Below are 22,969 nucleotides of genomic sequence, written 5' to 3'. Positions count from 1 at the left end.
TGGTGATCAACTAAATAGGTAGGTCATACTAATTACTGAAAATTGTACCGCTCAAAATCAGTTTTGTAACTGTAAAAAATGATGACAGTATAATCTATTACTTTTTCATGTAAAATCCTAGGCAGCTTATTTAAATTTCCTGTACTTTGATTTGGGGGGGGGCGGTCAGCAAAATAAATACACTAACTGCAGAAGTTTCTAGGTGAAAAATCACCCAGAATCTTCTTTCACTATATTCAACATATTTCAGTTACTGCCTGCTACTACCAAATGGTGTACACTTAACACAAACTGCTTTTAAAATCAGCCTATGGAAAACACTATTATTTTACTATGGAAAAGGCTAGCAAAAGAACTACCAACTAGAGGTCAAATAAAAATTAAAAACAAAACAGAACACTGGCTTATCTACCCCAGAGACATGTGGAGATAATGAAACAGATTACATTTATAAAGTGTTCTGATATCACTGATAAAAATATTCCAACTTAATTTTACTTTTTTGCAAGGTGGTCCTGATAGTTTCCAGGCCATATAAGTAATTCTGACTGGACATTTAATAAACTGAACAAATGAACATTATTGAATACCATTCATCTTTATTACAGTGGATTAGTTAATGGATATCTTTAAAAGTTTAATTTAACTGGTGCCAGAGCAGTTTCCAGAGAGAACTGAGAACCCATTTAAAGAGCTTCAAAAACTGGAAAACAAAAAATTCCCCAGAAATACACATCTCCTAGAGATAGAAATATATTTAAGCAAAAAGTCTGCAGATGGAGGTTAACTTACACATTCAACTATTTAATAGCATTTATGTTATTTATGAGTCACATCTGATTTTATGTCTTTGTAATAAAAGCATTCTTGAAAAATAAGTTTATATTTCTTAAACAGCTTTCATATATAATATTTCATTTATTCTTTCCAATGACATTCTAAGGGAGCTGTTGTGATGGTCATTTTTGAGATGAAAACTAAGGTTCTAAGGCCTTAAGAAACTATGATAAAGTGACGGTGTAAATCTAAATTCAGTGCTCTTTTCACAGTATTTTACAATTAGCAAACTTCCTACTAAGTCAGGAAGGTGAAGAACATTGAATTATCATTTTTTTTACTTTATCAGGAGAAAAAAATTACTTAAAAAAAGTGCATCGTTGTGTTTGTTTCTTACCTCTCAAACAGTGTATTTGATTCAGCCTACTTAGAGACAAACATGTCTCAGCCCCCTAGGAACACCCCTCAAATCCCTAAGTTTATCTCTAAAAACTGCCCTGCTAAGGTGAAACTGTTTTCTAAATATCATCAGTTGTAAAAAGCAAAAAATACTGAAAACTTAAATGACTCCCACGTTTGCTAAATTTATTAAATTTGGGGAATGGAAATCCATAAAAAGCAACGCTGTGTATATTTGTACTACTAGCACAATTCTGGTGATGGATATATATTAAAATTTTTATAATCTCAGTAACGGAAAGAGAAGAAAAGGAAAAAGAAGTAATGGAGTAAAAAGATTTTTAGACCCTAATGATGATTTATCACTACTTTTAGTCTTGTTTCTGCCACTACCTGGGCACATTTAACCAAGTAACTTCATTTATAACTCTGGCTATAAAGTTAAAAATAATATATGTAAATGTAGTAGAAAAACTGTAAAATTTAAAAGACATATGAAATGGCTGTATTTTTAGTCAAAGGAAAATGAACTCTGATAATGCGGAGTCTTTTGTTGTTAGTTCGCTTTCTATTTTAGGCACAATGACCTGTGCAGCAAAGAAAAAATCAGCTTGAAGCAGGAAAATAAAAGCAATAGGCAACTTCGTATTTCTTACCTGCGTACATATGGTATGTGAGCCTCTCTATAAGTTTAACAACAGTTCCTGCTTTGATAATTGGAATTCCAGCTTTGGGCTGCATGTTTTCTTCAAATATGATATTTTCTTCGGAGTCAGGCTCTGCAAATCTATAAACATCAGCACTAGGGAGCCTCATCTGCTCCTCCTTCTCTTCCTGTAGCATTGTCACATCAAGCATCCTTTCCAGTGTACTCCGGTACTGTAAAGATATCAATGCTGCCATCCAATTGTTTTTCTCTTCAGCTGACTTGGCAGAAAATATAACACTATTTTCATCTTTTAAAATTATTTCAAAAGCATGCTTGTACTCACTGGTGTCATCTTTGTCATTAATTTGTACCTTTCTCATAAAAAATTTTTCTTTAAGACGATATTCTGCATTGCTAGCACCAGGAAGTCTTGGCTGCCCATGATTTGATTTACAGCAAATCATTAAGCCATCAAAGAGAAATATGTGTCTCTCATGTTTGGCTCCTACACGAGTAAGAGTTCCTTCCATTATAAACTCATTGCAACACTGTCCAATGTCTTTTCCCTCCCAACCATCAATATTCTTCTGAATTTCGTTCATTTTCTTGATTGCTAGTTGTTTCCCCTTCATTTGCTGACTGTAAAACCGACATGCAGATTCACTGGGATAAAGGAAAAAACATTATTAGTACAGATGACAGGGAAACTATAATTCATGTAAAGAAAGGCCAGTGCAAAAGTGTATTTTGAAAAGTTCCACTGAGAAGGTTTTCACTAATTCTCCAAATATATCAGTGTTACAACATACAGAATTTTGGAAACTAAAGCAAACACAGTAAGACTTTTTTTAGTGCTCTAAAAAGAACAACTGACTACTAACAAAATTCTGCCCTATAAATTAAGCTACAGAATGATTATTTCTACTATAGCTACTAAATATTTAGAATGTCAAGTATTAAAAAGTAGCCCAATAGAGTGGGGAAAAAAGTAATTTAAGAGCTTTAAAAAAAATTATCTAGAAATATTTAAGTGGACAATACCTAAAGCTAACTAACATACATACATTGTAATTAGAAAACTGGAAGCAGTATTATCTGAATTAATGCCTTGAGTTATATAATCCCTAAAATAAAGGACACTACTAATTTTACTTTGACAGAATAATGATGTTGACATAAATCTACCCAATACATTTGCTCTATCTCTCCTTTAGCTTACCAGTTGACTCTCAGGAGGTCTGGTCTGGGAGTATGCAAGGAAAATGCACAAATATGAAAGGTTTTTCAAACAATAACAAATTCTCTTGGCTTTGATGTCACTTCCTCTGAAAGACCAAGCTTGTCACTAAAACTATTTTCTTCATTGTTTACTTGAGGAGGGAACTGGGATCCCTGAATTTACACAATATTCAGGATGAAAAGAAGGACTGTTTAAAAAGTGAAAATATTCACCTCAGTCTTCGCTTTGCAAGACTTTTAGAACATATTTTTTCCATACCACTCTGAACATTCAGTAAAGCTGTTATAGCTTGTTTCAAACATTCCTTGTCTTCTTGATCTTCACTCTTTTCTTCTAACTGCTGCAAAGTAAAAAAATAAATGTGAACCAGTAGAACAGTTTTGGACAAAAAAGAAAAAAATACACCTATTCTATTTAAGGATAAAGAGAACATTGATTGAAACTCTTTCTACCACAATAAAAATTTTAAACATGTCATGAAATATAGTATTCTTTTTAAGTCATTTTCTTTCTTATGTATTACTATCCATATCAAATATAACCAAATTTTCCACTGGGGAAAAAAAAAAGGAGTAGAAGCACTGTTACAAGATGTTATAGTCTGTGACAGGCAATAATATGCAGTTTCTCAGATGCATTTTACTGAAAAAAATACATAAATTATCTTTTTAACTATCGTAGGACTTGGCACAGCAGTAGACACACACAGATGAGATTTTTTTTGAGGTATGTAACTTGGTATTAGATTTCTGAATCCAACACTGATGTTGTAAAACAATAGGATGCTAAGGAAGATAAATATACCGAGAAGGATGCAATACAGTGGAGAGGAACCTGAAAGACACAAAACCTAGGATCAAAATTTGACTCTACTTTCTGTGTGACTTTGGGGCAAATTACTTGACTTCTAAGCCTCACTTTTCCTATCTGTCATATGAGCTTATAAAAAGCCTACCTTGCCTATTTTATGGGGTTATTAAAAATCAAAGCACTTGTAAATGATAATGTACAATTTAAGGGTAAGTTGTTTTCTTCATAGTTTTACTACAGAATTAACATTAGTATTATGAAGAACTTTGTCAGTATGCACATGTTAAGATTTTGAGTTAGTGAAACGCAAGCATATTTTCAGTTAGTGGCTAAATATACTACATATGCCTGACAGAAAGTCTGTGCTTAACAAGGATTAAGTCATCAATAACTACTAATCATCAATGCAACAAGGTGGCTATAATTCAAGCAAGCAATTAACTGAGGTATGAGTGTCAATAATTCAGTACCTTATAAATCTGTTTGTGGCTACCAAAAAGGAAAAATTAAGAAATATTATTTATTAATAGAACTTTCATGCAACATTTAAGAACAAACTCTCTATCACAGAGGAAAAGACTTGAGAAATAAAACCACAAATTTCAAATTTACAAAGGTTTACTTTTCAATGAAAAGAAAATCAATGGCCAAGTGTTCATAAAGAAGATACTAGGTTTTAACAGATATTACTAGTAGGTTGAAGGCTGGACTCTGGGTAAACTCTCAAACTACTTCCACTTCTATCTAAACTATTTATTTCTCATATGGAAGAATTTTTGGAGACAAATGTTACCATAAACCTTTTGAAGTTTAGGCTTCAAAGGAAGCAGGTAATCTAACATTGAAAGTAATGTTTAATAAAAAAGGGCAAAATTCTACACAGTGTAATGAAAGCATCACTAAAGAGTGAATTATTTCACTGAGTTGTTTCAGAATTTAATCACTCAATATTCAAGTCAATATGACGCAAGGTAATTTTTCAGTCTTACAAACTGATACTAACAGCAGAATATTACTGAGTTCTTTACAATCTATCCTTTGATATTTTTTATATTATTAATTCTGGCAAACACATCTAAAGTTATACAAAACACATAATTCTAACATTCATAAAAACAACTACGAAAGTAACAAATCCAATAGGAAATACATTTGATTTTCTGTTCTAAAAGTGTTTCAAGTTTCTGGGTTACTTATCTACCACTTAACTGTAGCATTTTACATGTGGAATATACTGTTATCTCAAAACTATTTTTAGTGTATTTTAAAATCACAAACCCAAAGTCTATTTCAAAAACCATAAAACTTTACTGATGAAATAATTTTTAAATGCAATATTTACCTTCACAGTATTAGTCAAGCATCTAAAACAAATTTCAGTGTAATAAATGACCTTTCTTATAAGCATTCTTTGCTTCTTTTACCTAACATAGCTGACTTAAACTGGGCACTGGTGCAGAATAATTCAAGCTAACTACCATCAAAGGGGTGACTTATTGTTGATACAGAAACAAAGCAGTGGCAATCAGTATGTAAATGAGACTCCACAAAGCAGCATCCTCTTGCTACCAAAGTGATATTCAATACCATACTTTTCTCATCACTGTCTATTTAATAACATTATGTAATAGCAACAATTTAATTTTACAAATCCCGTTCACTTAAATAGTTAAAAAAATTATCAAGTCCTGAAATTACATTGCCGTATGAGATCATATTTAAACCGATCCAGAGAATCATATTCTAAAGCACAACGAAAACTCCTATCATCTATAGAGATGATAAAAATTATTTTCAGAAGAAAGGAGCCACTTTTACCAGCAGTTATTTTGAGGAGAGCGTCCTTAAGAAATAAGTAGAAGGGACAGTAGTCAATATGATATATTGTATGTCCAAAGGAAACCCTGAGAGATAAATAGGATTAAATTTAAGAAGCTATGAACTGGAAAAAGAAAACTCACAATGGTATTCAGGAGAGGAATAAAACTCGATTGGTTTACACATAAAAAAATAAAGTGTTGTACCTGATGCATTTTATATGAGTTCAACTAATTCACAAACATATAATGATTCCTTTCTTAAAAAAACAAATTTGAATCCATATGCTTTTATTTCTAGAAATTAGTTTTCTCCAACATGAAATAAATAAAATGATACACTCTGAAATAATATAAACTGCCACATGCTTGCTGACAGAGGCAGGCAGAATCAGAAACCAGGATTCCCAACTCTCAATCCAGTGACCTTTTCAATATACTACCCAAAGAACTGAAATGACTTGAAATACTTGTTTAGAAAATATTCACCAAATAAAACCTATTCCATCCAAATAGGTAAACTGCAATGCACAAGGATGACAAAATATACAACCTTATAACTGTCTAACTATAACTGAGATTTGCAACAAAAAGACAGACATTCACCTCTATCTTAAATACTGAGCACATATATAAGAGCCCATTACAAAATGTAAGAACACAAGTAAAGAAGAAAATCACCAAGTAAATTTCAAAACTAGTTCCTTTTTTTCCCAACAAAAGTATTTTTGAGTTAGTGATTTCATATATGCAGATAATTATCCTACATTACAGAAAAGTTCATCAACTAGTATATGATGTTAATGATATTAACAAAATTTGATCTTCTTTTACTTAACTAGTGTAAATCCTCATTTTCCCCCAAGACAAGTAAGCAGATGATCATTATCAAGGTAGTATATACTACATGGAATAAATAGTGTAATTCTTCCATAATTGTAATTTAAATAAAACAGTATCTTTATTAAATTAGCCAATGGTGGAAAATATAAAAATGAAATCTTAAAATATAAATTATGTGATCTATAATTAGAAAATAAAAGCAAAATTCTCGAGGTTTCTGAAGAATGTCGTAAGTTTTATTGAGATACTTAAATCGTCTTGTACACTTTTAGAAACTATTTAAACTATTAATAGTAGCTGAGTGAAAAAAAGAACTCAAAAGGGCAGATCTACAGGGGAAGCCAGTCAAGTTCCAATAAGAATTAATTTAACAAATATTTAATTAACCACCCATTAATTATAAGAATGAAAACATGGTGAGCAAGCCAAATCTGGCCCCTGCTGTTGGAGTATAAAAGAGGAGACAAATGAATTACAAAGTGCTATGATGGGGAAAATACAGGGCACTCTGGAAATACACAGCAAGAGCCCTTGACCTAATAAAGGGAGAGAAGATGGCAAGGAAAGCTTCCAGAAAGAAATGACTATAAGGTTTGAAGGATAAGAATGATTTAGCCATGGGGAAACAAGTACAAAAAATGAATTAGGCACAGGAAATAGCATGTGTAATTCAAAGAGTTATATAGGACCAAGACTGAGAGAAACTGGCTGAATCATACCGCCTAGTGGGTGGGAAAGATGGGAGGTGGGGACAGGGAGTGAGTCAAGATTCTGGAGAAGTCAACAGGGACCAAGTCATGACAATAAGCCTTATTAGGAACTTGGACATAAACTTGGGTCAATAGGGAGCCATTACGGATTTTAAGCAATAGAGACTAATGTGATTAATTTTGCATTTTAGAAAGATGGCTTGGGTTTGGTTACCCAGTCAAGGGCAAATTGTGTGGGGAAGAGAAGATGGGAAGGAAAGACTAGAGGGAGATTTGTGATAGTCCAGATGAGATTATCATGGTCCTCACAGAGAACTGAGAGCAAACAAAAAGAGGATGAATCCAAAAGAAGATCCTTTTCAAGAATGAAAAGGAGTTACTTGGTGACTAAGTAGGTGTGATGTGGAGAAAGAGAAGAGTTGAGGACTTCCAGGTTTCTATTCCAAGTAACCAGATGGATAGCGGGACCACTTTGCTGAGTCAATGAACACAGAAAGAGTAGATTTGTTGGGAAAGATAAGGAGTTTTCAAGAAAGTGAATTTGAGTTGCTTACACAATGAACAAGCAGAGTTGTTCAACAGATAGCTGGACAATAAATAGCTCACATTTCCCCATTTCTCTTCCAATACCCCTCTCTTCATTTAATCTCTTTAATTCTATCGAGACCAACATAAATTCCTGATTTTCTTCATGCTGCTAAAAGCAACCTCTGTTGTGACAGTGTCTCAGACTCCTTTAACTTAAAATATTCAGTATGCTAATGTGCCACTTTGGTGGGGATAGTGCGTCCTGAACCCCATCACACCCGTCTCCTCCTCCACGCCTATCCTACTGTGTACACGTGAAGTTTATCTAGAAAAAGCAGTAACCCCTCTGCTGTCATGTAGTAAACCAGTTTGGTGAATTTCTAGCTAAATTCTAGCTAGAAATTAATTCTAGCTAAAAAAGGCAAAAAAATTGGAAACCACGATATTTATTTGATAAAGAAGTCATAACACAATAGTAAAAAAAGGTGTTTCTATGTATCACTATTGTGTTTTCAGACAGAAAATAATCTTAGTTAATTGTAAAGAATTTTTAGAATCCCTGCCAATTAGACTAAATTTGTGTACTGTTTTTGTCAGGGAGTATTTTAAGCCCAAGCATGTCATCTGGGTGAGATAAAAGATGATTGAAGAACATGCAAGAGCAATTAAAAATAATCTATGCAACCAATTTTTACACATGCCCCATATTCAAATCATATTTTAAATAAGATCCAGTTATCCCTATCTTTAAATTTATTAAAATATATTTTCTAACAATAGCAACTCTCTTGCCTACCTGTGGAATCTGAGTTGCAGCCTGCCCTTCACTGTTATCCCTCCTATTGTTACAGTCACCAAAGTCATAACAAATACTGAAGAAGACCTATAAAAATTCAAGAACTTCTAGTAACAGGTGATGGAAGGCAGAAGTTTTGGAAACTCTGTGCAGATAACAATTATTCAATCTGGACAAAATATTAAATATAGTTACAGGCATTGGAAAACATCTAAAAGAAAGCATAAGCCAGAAGCACTATTATTCTTGAAAAGATGCAACTTTAGAAAGTGTACACTATGAGATTACGGTGACAGTGGGGAAGAATGGGAGGAAAAAAGTAGCTTTACAGGCTTGAGATAAAAGAGAGCAGTTTAAGAAGAAATTGAAGGGAGGAATCTGAAAGTGAATGAACTGCAGAAGGGTTGAGACACAAAATCTGAGGGTAAATTCTACCCAAACACCTGGTTGACTGCTAAACTCTGCATGTGTGGGAAGACCCCAGGGAGCCTGGCAAAAAAGTAGGGAGATCAAAGAGGAATCTACTCCTGAAAGACAAGAATTGTAACAGATGAGTTCTTCTTTTCTTAAACTGAGTTTATTTCCCAACTGTACGTAGCTCACACAGCAGACAGTTAAAGCCTTACTGCTTTAAGGTGCCAAGGGACAGAGCCTGAGGCTGGCAGAGTGGCTGGAAATTAAGGGACAATCTCTAGGTGTAAGGAAACCACAAAGACTGTGCCCCCAAATCTAAACATTATCTCTGCCCAAACACTTGGTCTTACTGCCAAGTCATATATGCAAAGGGAAGACGTAAGAGAGTCAAGTAAAGCATATGGAAATCCTAAAAAGTGAACAGAGGTATCAACTGCTGCACAACAAACAAGAGACAAATTTACAGTTGAGTCCAGGAAAGTTAACTGCCTGCTAGAGTGAAAATTCAACAATCTAAAACAAAACAAAATCAAAAGCCCACTAAAAGGATCCCAATAATCCTTCACACAACAGAATCCAAAGCTGTTAACTAGCAAAAAAAGCCCCACCGCCACCAACAACAATAACAACAACATAGGAAAATGTGACCCATATTTAAAGAAAAAAGCCAGTTAATAGAAACTGACTTCAAGTGTCTCAAATGTTGGATTTAGGAAAGACTTCAAAGTAGCTTTTGTAATCATATTCTGAGAATTAAAGAAAGACAGTCATATTGAGTGGACAGACAGGAAGTCTCTGGAAACTATAAAACAAAATCCAAATGAGAATTCTAGAGTAAGTATAATAACTAACAATTCTATTGACAGATCAATAGAAATTACCAATTTGAAGAATAAAGAGAAAAAAGATTGAAGAAAAATGAACAGTCTCAGAGTTCTATGGAACAAAATAAAGCAATTCTATATAAACATAACTAGTTCCAGAAAGAGAAGAAATGAGAGAAAAATTAAAGAAAATGCAATAATGTAAAAGCAAGTTAAAATCTGAATGGTGAAAGGAGTTTGAAACTTTAAATAGGAAATCAACCCTAAAAAATGTTAGGATAATCTCATTTATGAAATAAAATACCTTTTAAAAAACCATCTCTCTGTTCTTATCAGAGAGAAAATTACCAAAACTATAAATGCCCTTAAGAGTAGTTTATCTGATTTAAAATTGAAAAATTGGAGTAGTACAATAGTCAGCTGTTTGTTTATAACGGCTCCTGAATTCCACTATACTATGTTTAACTTTAGACATTAAACATCTGTGGTCACATACAATATCATTTAGCTCACTGCTCTAAGTCCATGTTTCTGGAGAAGAATTTCTAAATTTAGAAAGCTAGTTCAAAGAAATGGAAGCTAGACAGACCTCTGCTGGGCTTATTTTTATGATACTGAGAGAAGAGCTGTTTTCTAAATCTCCTCTTATTGCTGGTATTAAGACATCTGCTCATAAGCAGTACAAAAAAAAATGGTCTTAAGCATATAGCAATAGCAATTAAACCAAATGCAAAATATGAAAAAATAGTAGTTAAAAATTTAACTAGAATAGATGTTTGAAGCATCCAGCTCCCAAACTGGAAAAGCAGCAAATCAAAGCCATTAAGAAATGTACACAAGATATTTGTAGTGGGGTCTGCAGAGCATATCTCTTTACAAAGAGTTCCTGGCACATTATGTGAAGGCCACTACTGGGTGTTTAAAGTGAATGATGTAGCAATTCGTATTTGTCTTTTTCAGTTTGTTTTATATAGCATTGGAAAAAAAAAACTACTCTAGGAGGAAAATTATCTCCTACTTTTAACATTTCTCAGTTCTTGATCCTAAGTTTTTGCCACTCACTGCACCATTCAGTTGTACATTCTTATCTGCAATCCTACCTTACAATTCCTGTACTTAAGCATTTAGGATTACAATGTTTATACTATGTATTATATTATAGGGAAAAGTTAAGGACTATTCTTCAAGTCAGTTAGTACACAAAAATCTAGGGATAATAGAGAATCTAATGTTAAATTTTAACACACAGAAAGCATCTAACCATGTAAGCATCCTTATTTTCTAAAGCAAAGCTGGTAATCAAGATAAACACTGCACTGTTACAATGAATAAACATTAACTATGATATTTACTATTCCATTGGTTCTTAATTTAATCTTACCTCAAGAGATAGGGTTGTTTTGAATGTGTTAAAATTAAACCTGGACATATTTTTCTTTCAATTATTTTGCTAATCATGTACTTCTTATTATCAATAAAACCTAAAAAAGGTACAGAGGTTTTAAGTGTTAAATTTTCTATTCTTTTTTCATTTAAGAGAAAACATGTATGTTAACCTCAACCTCAATTATGTACATTTAGTCTTATTCAGATGACTGTTAATAATTTTGCATTCCTCTAAGTTTTTACCTGTCTATAATCTGTTTGAAAAATATTGTTTGCTTTTCATGAGATTTTTGTTGAACTAAAATTAAATTTTAAAAATCTAAGACCAGGATGAAGTGATGAATTGTCCAATCATAAAAAACACATTTTTATGGGTTTACGAAAGCCAATATACACTGGAGAATCAGAAAGATAAAATGAATATAATTTTTATGGTACACCAAAAGCTAACTGTAATGGATTGAACTGTGTTCTCCATACTTGTTTATATATATGATCTTATTTGAAAATTGGGTCTTTGCAGGTATAATCAAGTTGAGATGAGGTCATATTAGACTAGAGTGAGCCCTACATCCATTGACTCGGTATTTTATAACAGAAAATGAAAAAAATTATTTTTGGAAAGAGATTTGGATGCAAAGGTAACAGAGAAGAATGTGAAGATGCGAAGAAAGTGACATGAAGATGGAGGAAAAGACTGAAATGAAGGCATCCATAAGCCAAGGGATGTCAAGGATTGCTGGGATACACCAGAAGCTAAGAAAAGGCAGGAAGGATTCTCTGCTAGAGACTTTAGAAGGAGTATGGCCCTGCGACACCCTAATTTAGGACTTCTTATCTCCAAAACTGTGAAAGAATAAATTTCTGTTGCTTTTAAGCCACTCAGTCTGTGCTTTGCTCTGGCAGCTTTAGGACACTAACATGCTAATGCACAAATAACAATAAAGATTTGTACCTGATTTTTTTAAATTGAGAGAAACTTAGTTTTCCCTAGGTTACATGGACCCAGCATACCGGAAAGAGAATAGGCAATTCTCTAGGGAACTGACTAGTTCAAAATCATCCTGGATAATTTTTTTCTAATATTTTACCTCCTTAAGGTATACTCAGACAAATAACACATCTATAAAACAAAGAAAAGGTTAAAATTTTTGTTGAGGTGAACAATGTACTGATTTGCTAACCTTCAAAATATCAGCTAACATATTTACTTAGTCCCAGGAAACAATTCTATTTGTTTAACAAAGTAAATTAAACTTAACACAGAAAATCACATTACTGGAGCAATGAGGTTTTCCAAAGGACACAGAAGAGTTTTTCTTGTTTTTTTTTCACTTCATAAAAATGAACTTCAATGTGAAAAAAACTGATCAAAGGTTCCAAAAAGACTTGACTACTAAACTTTAACTTGCCAGGAAAAAAAAAATTTTTCCAGTTTCAGTGGCATTAAAGTCTTAAACTATTAATAATTATACTTTCATTTTATTTATAAATTTTATTTTATTTATACTTTTATTTTATTTATAAATTAATTTGTAAGGCATTCTAAGTTTCCAAAGTAAATGTAATTATATGTTACAGTTAAACTATTTCTACAAATATAAGACATTTATAGGAATTCTAAGGAAAACTTACTTTATTTTTCCTATTCATTTTTTAACAAGCATTTATTGAATGTTTAAGTGCCAAACACTACTAGGCATGAGAATTCAAAGATACCTAAGGATCAGTTCCATTATTCATGGAGTATACAGTCCAATGACAAGACAGACATTAAAAATGGGTCAAGTTCATAAATAGGAGAGAGTAAAGGAGTGTAGTCAAAGGATCAACCTAAGGAACCGAGGGAAATCAAGTTTCCCTTGGTTCAAATCAACATTTGAACAAATTCTTTGACAAGTAGGAATTTCTCAGATGAAAGGAGAAGGTAGAAATAGAAGAGGAGTTCCAGGTAAACAGAAAAAAAGGATATGAAATCCTAAACAGAATTAACATATCCAGGCTTGCTAGAAAATGTTTTATGGCTTAAGTGTAAGGTAAGTGGCATCAAATACTGAGCGGTAAGGTTGGAGAGAGGCCAAAGAATTTAGACTTTGTGTCCCAGTTCACAGGGAACCAACTGCACTTTTCAAACTGGGAGTTCCATAAAATACAAAGATCATATATGAAACTGCTACAGTAATCTAGGCAAGAAATGCTGAGGGTCTGGACTAAGGCAGAATGGAGAGAATATACTGGATTCCAAAATTATTTCTAGAGTCAAATCATGATGATCTGCCAATAAGGAAGAGAGAAGAATCAAAGATGGAACTGAGGCTTCTGGTGAAGGAAACTGAGCTGATCAACAAAGAAATGGAATACAGGGAAAAGCACAAATTTGGGCAGGCAGGAGAAGGAGGGGAAGTGGTGAAGGATGAGGGAGTAAAAGATTAGTTTAAGATATCTGCCAGGTAAGAAGAAAAGTTTCTATTAATGGCAATTCTTTACTGTATGTATACTGAAGTATTTTTACATACATTCTCTTGGTTGATATAATAACCCAGTAAGATAAGCGTTTCACAGATAAGGGAACCAGAGCTCAAAAGGTTAAGTGACTTGTTGCAAGCTACTCAGTTAGTAGGCTACAGGGCTAGAATCAGAGAGGAAACATCAGGCTACCATCTAGTCTCATGAGCTTTCAAAAGCTACTCCATGCCACAGATAAATTACGGCTAGTTTCCAACTGTCATTGCTATCTTAGCATTTTGCTGCTTCCCACTGCCCCAATTTTATTTAATCATTAGTTGAGTCCAGAACCACCAACTCTACACTGGCACTTGGAGTAATGGCAATACCCAGAGGAAAAATATTTACGGTAAGAAACATGCTGGAAAAAAATCTTAGACCCTTAAGAGTTAGGTCTTTCAGTCCATCTGATGGAAGAATTCTACCATAGTTCCTCAAAGTAACCCTCTATAAATATATTATATTTTTAAAGGGTTTCATGGTCTAATTAATTTGGGAACTAACTGCTTTATTACACAATTTAAAGTTTTTAATGTTCTAATGTACACTGAAAATTTCTAGTAGTATAATTAAGAATACAGTGCCCCCCCAAACATATTTGACCACTGAACATTTCCCCCAAACTTTTAATTTAGAGTATCTCATGGGACTAGCATCCCACAGAATACACTTTGAAAACACTGCTCAATGAAACTATTTAACTAAGCAACATACCAACAAATACAAAGTAAGGATAATAAGTACAAATAGTGTATTAGTCCTGGGGGAATGCAGAGTAAAAAGGAGTGATCAATATTTATAGAATTAATTAGGCAAAGTTTCTTGCCTAATATATTAATTTTGCAATGAAATTTAGGCAGTAACATGAACTAGGAATAAGCATGCTTACCAGTAGAAATCTTTTAAATTGCTAACTGATGCAATTATAAAATAAAGATTCTATTACCATAACTTATAACTTTAAAAATTTAATTGCCTATAATTGGGGGAGTAAATAATTAATTTCTCATATTATTAAGATGGTTAGGTTTTACAGCCTTCTGAACCTTCATCAAAGGTTCTTGTTCCTACTTATTAACTAATGATTGCTTCAAGGTTTCATATGGCCTTTAATCTTTCAGAATTTCATTACAGTCTCAAGTAAAAATCCCATCATTCCTCTTGATTACCCTCTTATAATAATCATCCTTTATTACCAAAGACCATAAATGGTATTTTGTTTGTGGCCTAGAACAGAGAGCTAAGAGTGCTGTTAATTCTGCCTGGTGACTAAATCCTTTAACTTCCTCAGTCCTCTCTTAATTCAAACATTCCTGCTTGAGAAATCTAACTGAACTCCAAATTACTACAATGAAGAGAGACCTTGGAAAATGGAAGGAAAATTCAAGGATGAGAGTTCCTTCAGTTTACTAAACTAGGTCTTCTACTCATTCATTGATTCATTATAGAGAGCCCATTTCATCAAGTACTCCTGCGAACTATAAATCTGATTTCTAGTAATACAAGCTCCATAACAAAACCAACATATTAAATAGAATTTTTCTTTAATGAAAACATTCTTTTAAAAGCTCAAGAAATAATAATAGTATTAATGCAAGTCTTATTTCGTCTTCATGAGGCTAGTTCATTAACAGTAAATAAAATATCTTTATAACTCATCCGTTAAATTTTTTGAAAAAAATTGTTTTTTAGGTTATATTATCCATAACTCAAAGTAGACATCATTAGATACATAAGACATTTAAACGTAAATCACTTTGAGCTACAGTATTGTATTATAATTTATACAGACTAAGGCTCCCTTTTTCCTTAATTTCAGTGCAGAGGAGGGAAAAAAGCAAAATCCTTTCTTTTGGTTCAGTGCTTTTTAAGTTGAGTATTTTGAACTATAATCAAATGGGAAATTTTTACTAGGATTATATATTATTTACTGTTTGTAAAGTAATAATGAGCAGTTTTATAGAAATAGTTGCAAACTTAGGCTATGAAAATTAGGTGATTAATCTTCCCCATTACCTGGCCTTATCCCCACACTTGGTCCCTTATCTAAGTCCCTGAATCTGTTGAGATCTCAAAATGGAGACCTCGATGCATAAATCTAAGGTTGTTTCCAAACAATCGGCCGTGTGAACAAAAAGAACACAAGATATAAACAAAGAGCACAAAAAAAAATCTTGACGATTGCTTTAAAATTCACTATTAAAACTGGAGAATATGTGACTCTTTTGTAGATTCATTTACATTTGCTTAACTAGAAAAAGAAAATGGATACAGACTAATGTTCATGAGCACTCAATAATTCACAAACTAATTGGAAAAAAAAAACTGTGTCACACTTGAACATTTTATAAGTAACAGTTAAAGAGTTTTCCTACCTTCAAAAGTTCAAAGTAATGTAGACAGTGGTAAACAGGAGCTAGAAGCAGCCTGGGTAAAACATACTGAACAGCTTCTTTGAAACCTTCGCCTATTGACTAGAAAACAAAGTGATTTAATTTTTAAGTTTACTTTTCAGACATCACATATCTTGACATAAAAATTACTATACCTGCAAGTAGAGGGCCGCTCCAGGCTTTGATAACTGACTAAGGAAACGATCATGAAAACCAGGTCGTAAAATATCTCGAGCATATGATTCATATGGATCAAATGCCAGTTCCTTAGAAAATAAAGAAGGTAAAACATAAATAATCTTTCTCCAAGGTAAAGTGTAAATAACCTACCACCATAAATACAGAAAGATTAAATTATGGGCACATCTATGCCTGCACAATTATGTATTTCTTTTAAAGCCTCTAAACAAAATTATGTGGCTATTAGTTTTAATAGAAGAAATCTAATATTCTCAAGTAAGAAAGTATATCAACTCTTTCTGATGAGTAATAGGATTCTTATATATTATGACACTTCTCAGGAAAGGATTCCAGTAGAGTATTATCAAAAAACATGGTTGTAAGAATAGAGGGACTTTTGGTTCTGGAAAACAAAGGCTAGCCTGAACAATAAAGAATATAAATATCTACAACCAGGTAAAGTATAAACATTTAGAATACTGGTGCCAGACATCTATTTTCTCATGGTTATTCCTTAGTGGAAGACTTACTTTCACATTCTGTGAGTCATAGGTAAAAGTTTATATCATCTAAAATTTATTGTTACACTTTTCACAGAACAATTAAACAATTTTAATACAAATTGCCAAAAAAATTTTTACCATCAGTTATTAATAAACCAAACAAATCTAATGGTTAGAATCTGTTTTTGATGATTCCTGAGGAAAAAGAGAGCAGGTGTCTTGATTTTATCAGGAGGTAGGATCTCTACTCTCTTGTGTCCTGTGCCCGATTCCAGGTTGAACAAAAAAACCATAACGAAAACAGTGTTCTAGACCCTAGGAAGAGCTCATTTCTATGAAGGGTGATTCTAGAAAGAGGAAGAGGACATCTAGTGGAGGAGAGCAGAAAAAGGAAGTTTGAGTGAAAGACAGAACAAATAATGTTTACTTTTAATGTTGCTTCTTAGATTGTGTTTTTTTAAGGACAGACTGAATAACAATAATACAAGATCAGAAATCAGAAGACCTGACTTCTGTTCTTTGTGAAATGCAATGCAGGATATAAAGCTCCAAGTCACCCTAAATCCCTTGAGTAATTTCAATTCCTTCAACTGCCTTCTCAACTGAAAATTTCTATAATAATATAACACTGGAAATTGCAGTCCACTGAAAATTTTACAGTTATGGATAGTAGGTTTTCAAAAATAACAACAGGAAGGAGTTAGGTATGAATAGAGTGGATGGGAGAGAGAAATAAAAATGTGATTAGATGTTATATCTTGGGTCTCTTCAATTCTAGTATTTATATACAGCAAATAATGTTCTCCTTCTCTTTCAATAAACTCTAATTTATTATAGAATTTTTATGACAATTATATATATAAAGGAAAGGCTACGCAGTGTAGTGGCTTAAAAGCATGACTACAGAGTCACAGAGACCCAGATTCCAATTCTGATTGTACTACTTACTAGCTGTGACCTTTGACAAACTATTTACCATCTCTAAGCCAGTCTCTTCATTAGAAAATGTGGATAATACGTACTTCAAGGAGTTGTTTTAGAAATTCAGTGAGACAGCACGTGCAAAGTGCTTACAATAGTATACGAACATAGTGAGCACTGAATAAATGGTATCTAGTATTATTATTCTAAAATAGCAAATTTCAAGAAAGAGAAAAAAAATCAACAAGTCACTGAGAATCCAAGCTCTCATTACACAGTTTTATTTTGAGGATAAATTTGCAGAATGGCAAGCACTAAGAAACCATATATAAGTTAACAGATGACTTTATGATCAGTTTACTGGTTAAATGCAATACTTAAAAGTCATTTAAAAACTTAATTATCAACATATACAACTGTGAATTAAGAATAAAAAATACAGACTATTCTAAACAGAAAGAAAAGTACAAAGAACAGCTTAACAATTCGATTCACCATCTAACTCAAAAAAGCCCAACATTTTATAATACTTCAGCTCCTTTTTTAAAGAAATAAAACAGTACAGATGTAATGATCCTCCCAGGCTTCTTTTCAGAAGCTTATTTCTTCTCCTGCTGATCCTCAGAAGAAATCAGGAAATCACTATTCTGAATTTGAGTTTCATCATTTCATGTTTGTTTTAATATCATAATTACATACGTATCAAGATATAAGGCTCTATTTTCAAATTCCATATAAAAATAATATAAATAGTATATTCTTCTGCAATTTAGTTTTTATATTTAAAGTTATTTTAAAATTTTATTCATTTTGATTCATACAGTTCCTTACAGTTCATTTATTACAAACTCTGTATAATACTCTACTGTATAAATATTCCTTTCATTAAGGTAATTTAGATTTACATGCAGTTTTAAGAAATGATATGGAAAAATCCTGTCTGCACACCACCTAGTTTCTTCCAATGGTAACCTCATGCAATAGTGCAATATCACAATCTGGCCATTGACATTGATGTAGTAAAGTATAAAATATTTCCATCACCACAAGGACCTCCTGCTGTCCTTTTATAGCCACACCTCCCCTCCCCCATTATAGCCTCCTCTTTAGCTCCCAGGAGCCACTAATCTCTTCTGCATCTCAATAGTTTTTTTCATTTCAAGAATGTCATATAAAAAAATTACACAGTATACAACTTTTTGGACTTGCTAGATATAATTCTTTAACTTTTTGAGGAACTGCCAAACTGTTTTCCATAGTAATTGTACCGTTTTACATTCCCACCAGCAAAGTATGAGTGTTCCAACTTCTCCACAACCACGCCAACACTTGGTATTTTCTTTTTTTAAATTCTAGCCACCTTAGTACATGTGAAGTGGTATTTCACAATGGTTTTGATTTGCATTTCACTAATGACTAATGATGCTAAGCATCCTTTCATGTGCTTGTTGGATATTTGTGTATCTTCCTTGAAGGAATTCCTATTCAAATTCTTTGCCCATTTTAAAACTGGGTTGTTTGTCTTTTTGCGAGAGTTCGTTATATACACTGAATATATCAGTGTATACCAGATAACATCAGATATATGATTTGCAAATATTCTGTATGCTGTCTTCACTTTTGATGGTGCCCTTGCCCTTTTTTAAAAATTGAAGTACATGAACAAGATTATACTGTATAGCACAGGGAAACATATACAGGATCTTGTGGTAGCTCACAGAGAAAAAGAATGTGACAATGAATATACGTATGTTCAGGTATAACCGAAAAATTGTGCTCTACAGTGGAAATTGACACAACATTGTAAAATGACTATAACTCAATAAAAAAAGTGTAAAAAAGAGTGTAAAGCAAATTGAAATACAGGCAACTATAATGTGTCAATCTCTGGTGTACAGCAACAATGACCCAGTCATGCATATACACACATATATTCGTCTTCATATTTGATGGTGCCCTTTGAAGCACAAAAGTTTTAAATGTTAAGTCTAAACTATGTATTTTTTTCTTTTGTAGCTTGTGATTTCAGTGTCATATCTAAGAATCCTTTGTAAAGCTAAGGTCATGAATACCTACCTATGCTTTCTCCTAAGAGTTTGTTAATTTTAGCTTTTACATTAAGTCTCTGATCCATTTTGAGTTCATGCTTATAGACTATTGAGAGCTTTTTGTGTATGATATGAGCTAAGGAAGAAATATTTTCTTTCCATATGGACAACCAGTTTTGACTCAGCATCACTTATTAATTAGTTTGTTTTTTTCTCTATTGATTAATAATGTAATCTGTCACATATCATGTGTATGTGTACTTTTTCTCAGCTGCATAAAATGGACCTTTAAAAATCGAAAATAAGTACTTTCTTTAAATAGGCAAGTTTCATCAGTTTACATATACTGAGTCACTGATGTAGTAGTATAAGGTAACTGGATTTATTTGTATCATGCTACAGTTGGCCCTCTGTATCTGCAGGTTCCACATCGGCCAATACAGAAGGTCAACTGTACTATGCCATTTTATATGAGGTTATTTGAGCATCTATGGATTTTTGACACTAGAGCAGGGATGGGAGGGGGATTTCCGGGAGCCGATCCCCTACGGATACTGAGAGATGACTGCATTTTGTTTTCATTATCATTGCTTTTCTTTGCTTCATTATTCTTTCCTATTAGCAGTGGAAATACTTAGAAGTGTTACTATAGTTCTTGTACATTGTTAAACTATAGGTAGTATCTCTATTCTTCTGGTGATTTTCCCAAACGTTTTAAAAATCAAATATAGTTTGTTATCTATAAATTCTTCTAAATTTTAAAGACAGTTTAAAGTTGTTCAGTTTTTCTTATGAATACAAGCCCATTTTATGTGTGTAGTTTAACCCTTCCTTTTAAAGTAAGAAAAATACTTCGGTTTTTAAAATACTCAATAGCTTATAAATTTACCAACACATTTCCCACCATTAGTTCTGGTACTCCTTGACTTCTCTCAGAGTACAACTTTCCTTCTGGCTGAAGAACATCCTCTAATATTTCTTGTAATAAAGGCCTATGGATAGTAATGTCTCTTGGTCAATGTCTATCTGTTTTTATTTGTTCCTCGCCATTTCCCTCTCATTTTTTGTTAAACTGAGGTACAACCTACATGAATTTTGCAATTTGATGAATCTTTACATTAGGTATGCAATCCATCTGTGTAATCACCACCCAGATAAGGAAACAGAAATCCAGCACCTCAGACAAACTTCTTCCTGCTCTGTAGTCAACCATTATTCCAACCTCTATTACCAAAGATCTGTTAACGTATTTTTGAACTCCCTACAAACGGACTTACGTAGTATTTTGAGTCTTCTTATTTCACTCAACATTATGTTGCCTTTTGTTTTTTATCAGTAGTTCACTCTTTTTTACTGCCATATAGCATTTCACTGTATGAATATAACAAAATTATCCATCATGAATAAACCTGCCATGGGCATTGTTGAACATGTCTTTTGACAAACACAGGCACTCATTTTCGTTTGGTATATGCCCAAGAGTGAAACTGCTGGATCACATGGTATGTTGTATGCTCAGCTTTCACAGATATGCCAAACAGTTCTCCAGTGTCTGTACCAATTTACACCCCCTCCACCAGCAATGTAGAGTTCCAACTGCTCCATGGTTTTAAACTACATTTCCTGAATGAATAATGATGTTGAACACCTTTTCTTCTTTTAGGAAATATCTGCTCATATCTTTTGTCTGTCTTTGAAAAAAAAACTAAGCTGTCTGGTAGTTACAGATCTGTAGAAGTTCTTTACATATTCTGGATATGAATTCTTTATTGGTTACAGATACTAGAAATATTGTCTCCCAGTCTATAGCTTGTCTTTTCACTCTCTTAATTTTGTCTATTGATGAACAGATGTTCTTCATTTCTGGAGAATTCTCGATTTTTATCTCTTCAAATATTGCTTCTCCATCATTCTTTGTCTGAAATTCCTTTTAGATGTATACTGAAACCTTTCAGAATAGCCTTTACTACTCTTAGCTGATCTTTCATATTCTTATCTTGGTCTCTCTGTGTCATATTCTCACATATTCTCTCTGTGTCATTGTGTGAATTCCTGAATTCTATCTTCCAGTTCACTGATTTTATCCTAGAACTAGGTCTGGCAAATGTTATGCTACATAATGAGCTTTTACTTCAATGCTTGTGTATTTATTTCCTAGTATCTCTAACTGTTTCTTTTGATACCTACTTGCTCTTGTTTCCTTTCCGCTTGTTTTGTTTCACAATGTTTTCTTTATAAATGAATCATATTCCTTCATTTATCTCTTTGAGCATTCAAAACTTTTAAACTCTTTGTATATCTATTGTATAAAAGTAATTTCATCTGGAATGAATTCATATTCTAATAGTTGATTTTGTTCGGTATCATTCAAAGTATTAATATTTGTCTTATATTTTGGAATTCTGTATTACAGGCTTCTTAGGGGGAGGCTTTTAACTTCTGATTTCCTTTTTTCCTTTCCCATTTCTTTATAAACACTCTTCCAGACCAGAACCTGCTCTTAAATCTTAAAATGGCTTTTGGGTCTTGGGCTCTGTGATCATACTGGCTTAATATCATGGGATGCTGTGTTAAGTTTTAAGGTAAATTAGTTATAATGTAGGATTTTTGTCCTCTACCTCCAGTCCACAATTTTCTATAAAATCTTATAGGTAGCAGGTTAGCAGATTTCCCCAGCATCTTATTACAGTCAGGGCCTTAGAGTAAGAAATCTTGCTCACTTTCATGGAGCCCATTTAGTCCTCATTATCCTTTAAAGCTAAATACTCAGCTACCAGAGCTCACTACCTTAAAGTATGTTCCATTTCTGATCTTGTTTTTGAGTCTAATTACGTATATTCCTTTTTTTTCTTTTAATACTTTATGACATCTATGTGTTTGAAGTAAGACTGAAGGACTGTAGTGAAGCTTAAACTAGCAAATTATTTTGCTTGAAAGTCTTAAGCTTTTTGTTTTACAAACTCAACTCTGAGTTACAATAAAATATATAGTGGATTTTAGAATGAGAACAAAGCAAGAGCTAGAAATTTCAGAATGACTATCAATGCTAATTTATTAGGACTAACTCATATATTTTAACAGTTGAAATATCAAGAAGAGGGTTACTATTTTTCTACTCCCATGATATCTGAATCACTTAGGTCCTGGACTTGATTTTCCTAGTCACATCATCCATCCTATTCTAAATAAGAATGCACAGTTATCATATATTGAGTAATTGTATGAG

General features: G+C 32.9%; 1 protein-coding gene across 4 annotated transcripts in view; it reads right to left on the bottom strand.

Moving 5' to 3' along the window:
• SOS1 (SOS Ras/Rac guanine nucleotide exchange factor 1) overlaps positions 1 to 22,969 on the bottom strand; it is a 137,480-nt gene that overhangs the window by 38,892 nt on the left and 75,619 nt on the right. For all 4 annotated transcript variants that reach the window (XM_006211479.4, XM_006211480.4, XM_072937877.1 and 1 more), the window contains 4 exons: positions 16,247 to 16,357; positions 16,074 to 16,172; positions 3,278 to 3,405; positions 1,833 to 2,488 (listed from right to left, as the gene is read on the bottom strand). In XM_006211479.4, the coding sequence (XP_006211541.1) occupies positions 1,833 to 2,488; positions 3,278 to 3,405; positions 16,074 to 16,172; positions 16,247 to 16,357 (994 nt within the window). The remainder of the gene's footprint in view (positions 1 to 1,832; positions 2,489 to 3,277; positions 3,406 to 16,073; positions 16,173 to 16,246; positions 16,358 to 22,969) is intronic.

This window comes from Vicugna pacos, chromosome 15, assembly GCF_048564905.1.
Source record: "Vicugna pacos chromosome 15, VicPac4, whole genome shotgun sequence".
NCBI classification, from domain to species: domain Eukaryota; kingdom Metazoa; phylum Chordata; class Mammalia; order Artiodactyla; family Camelidae; genus Vicugna; species Vicugna pacos.
The sequence above is the reverse complement of the archived record's forward strand: the minus strand, read 5'-3'. Positions and strand labels throughout refer to the sequence as shown.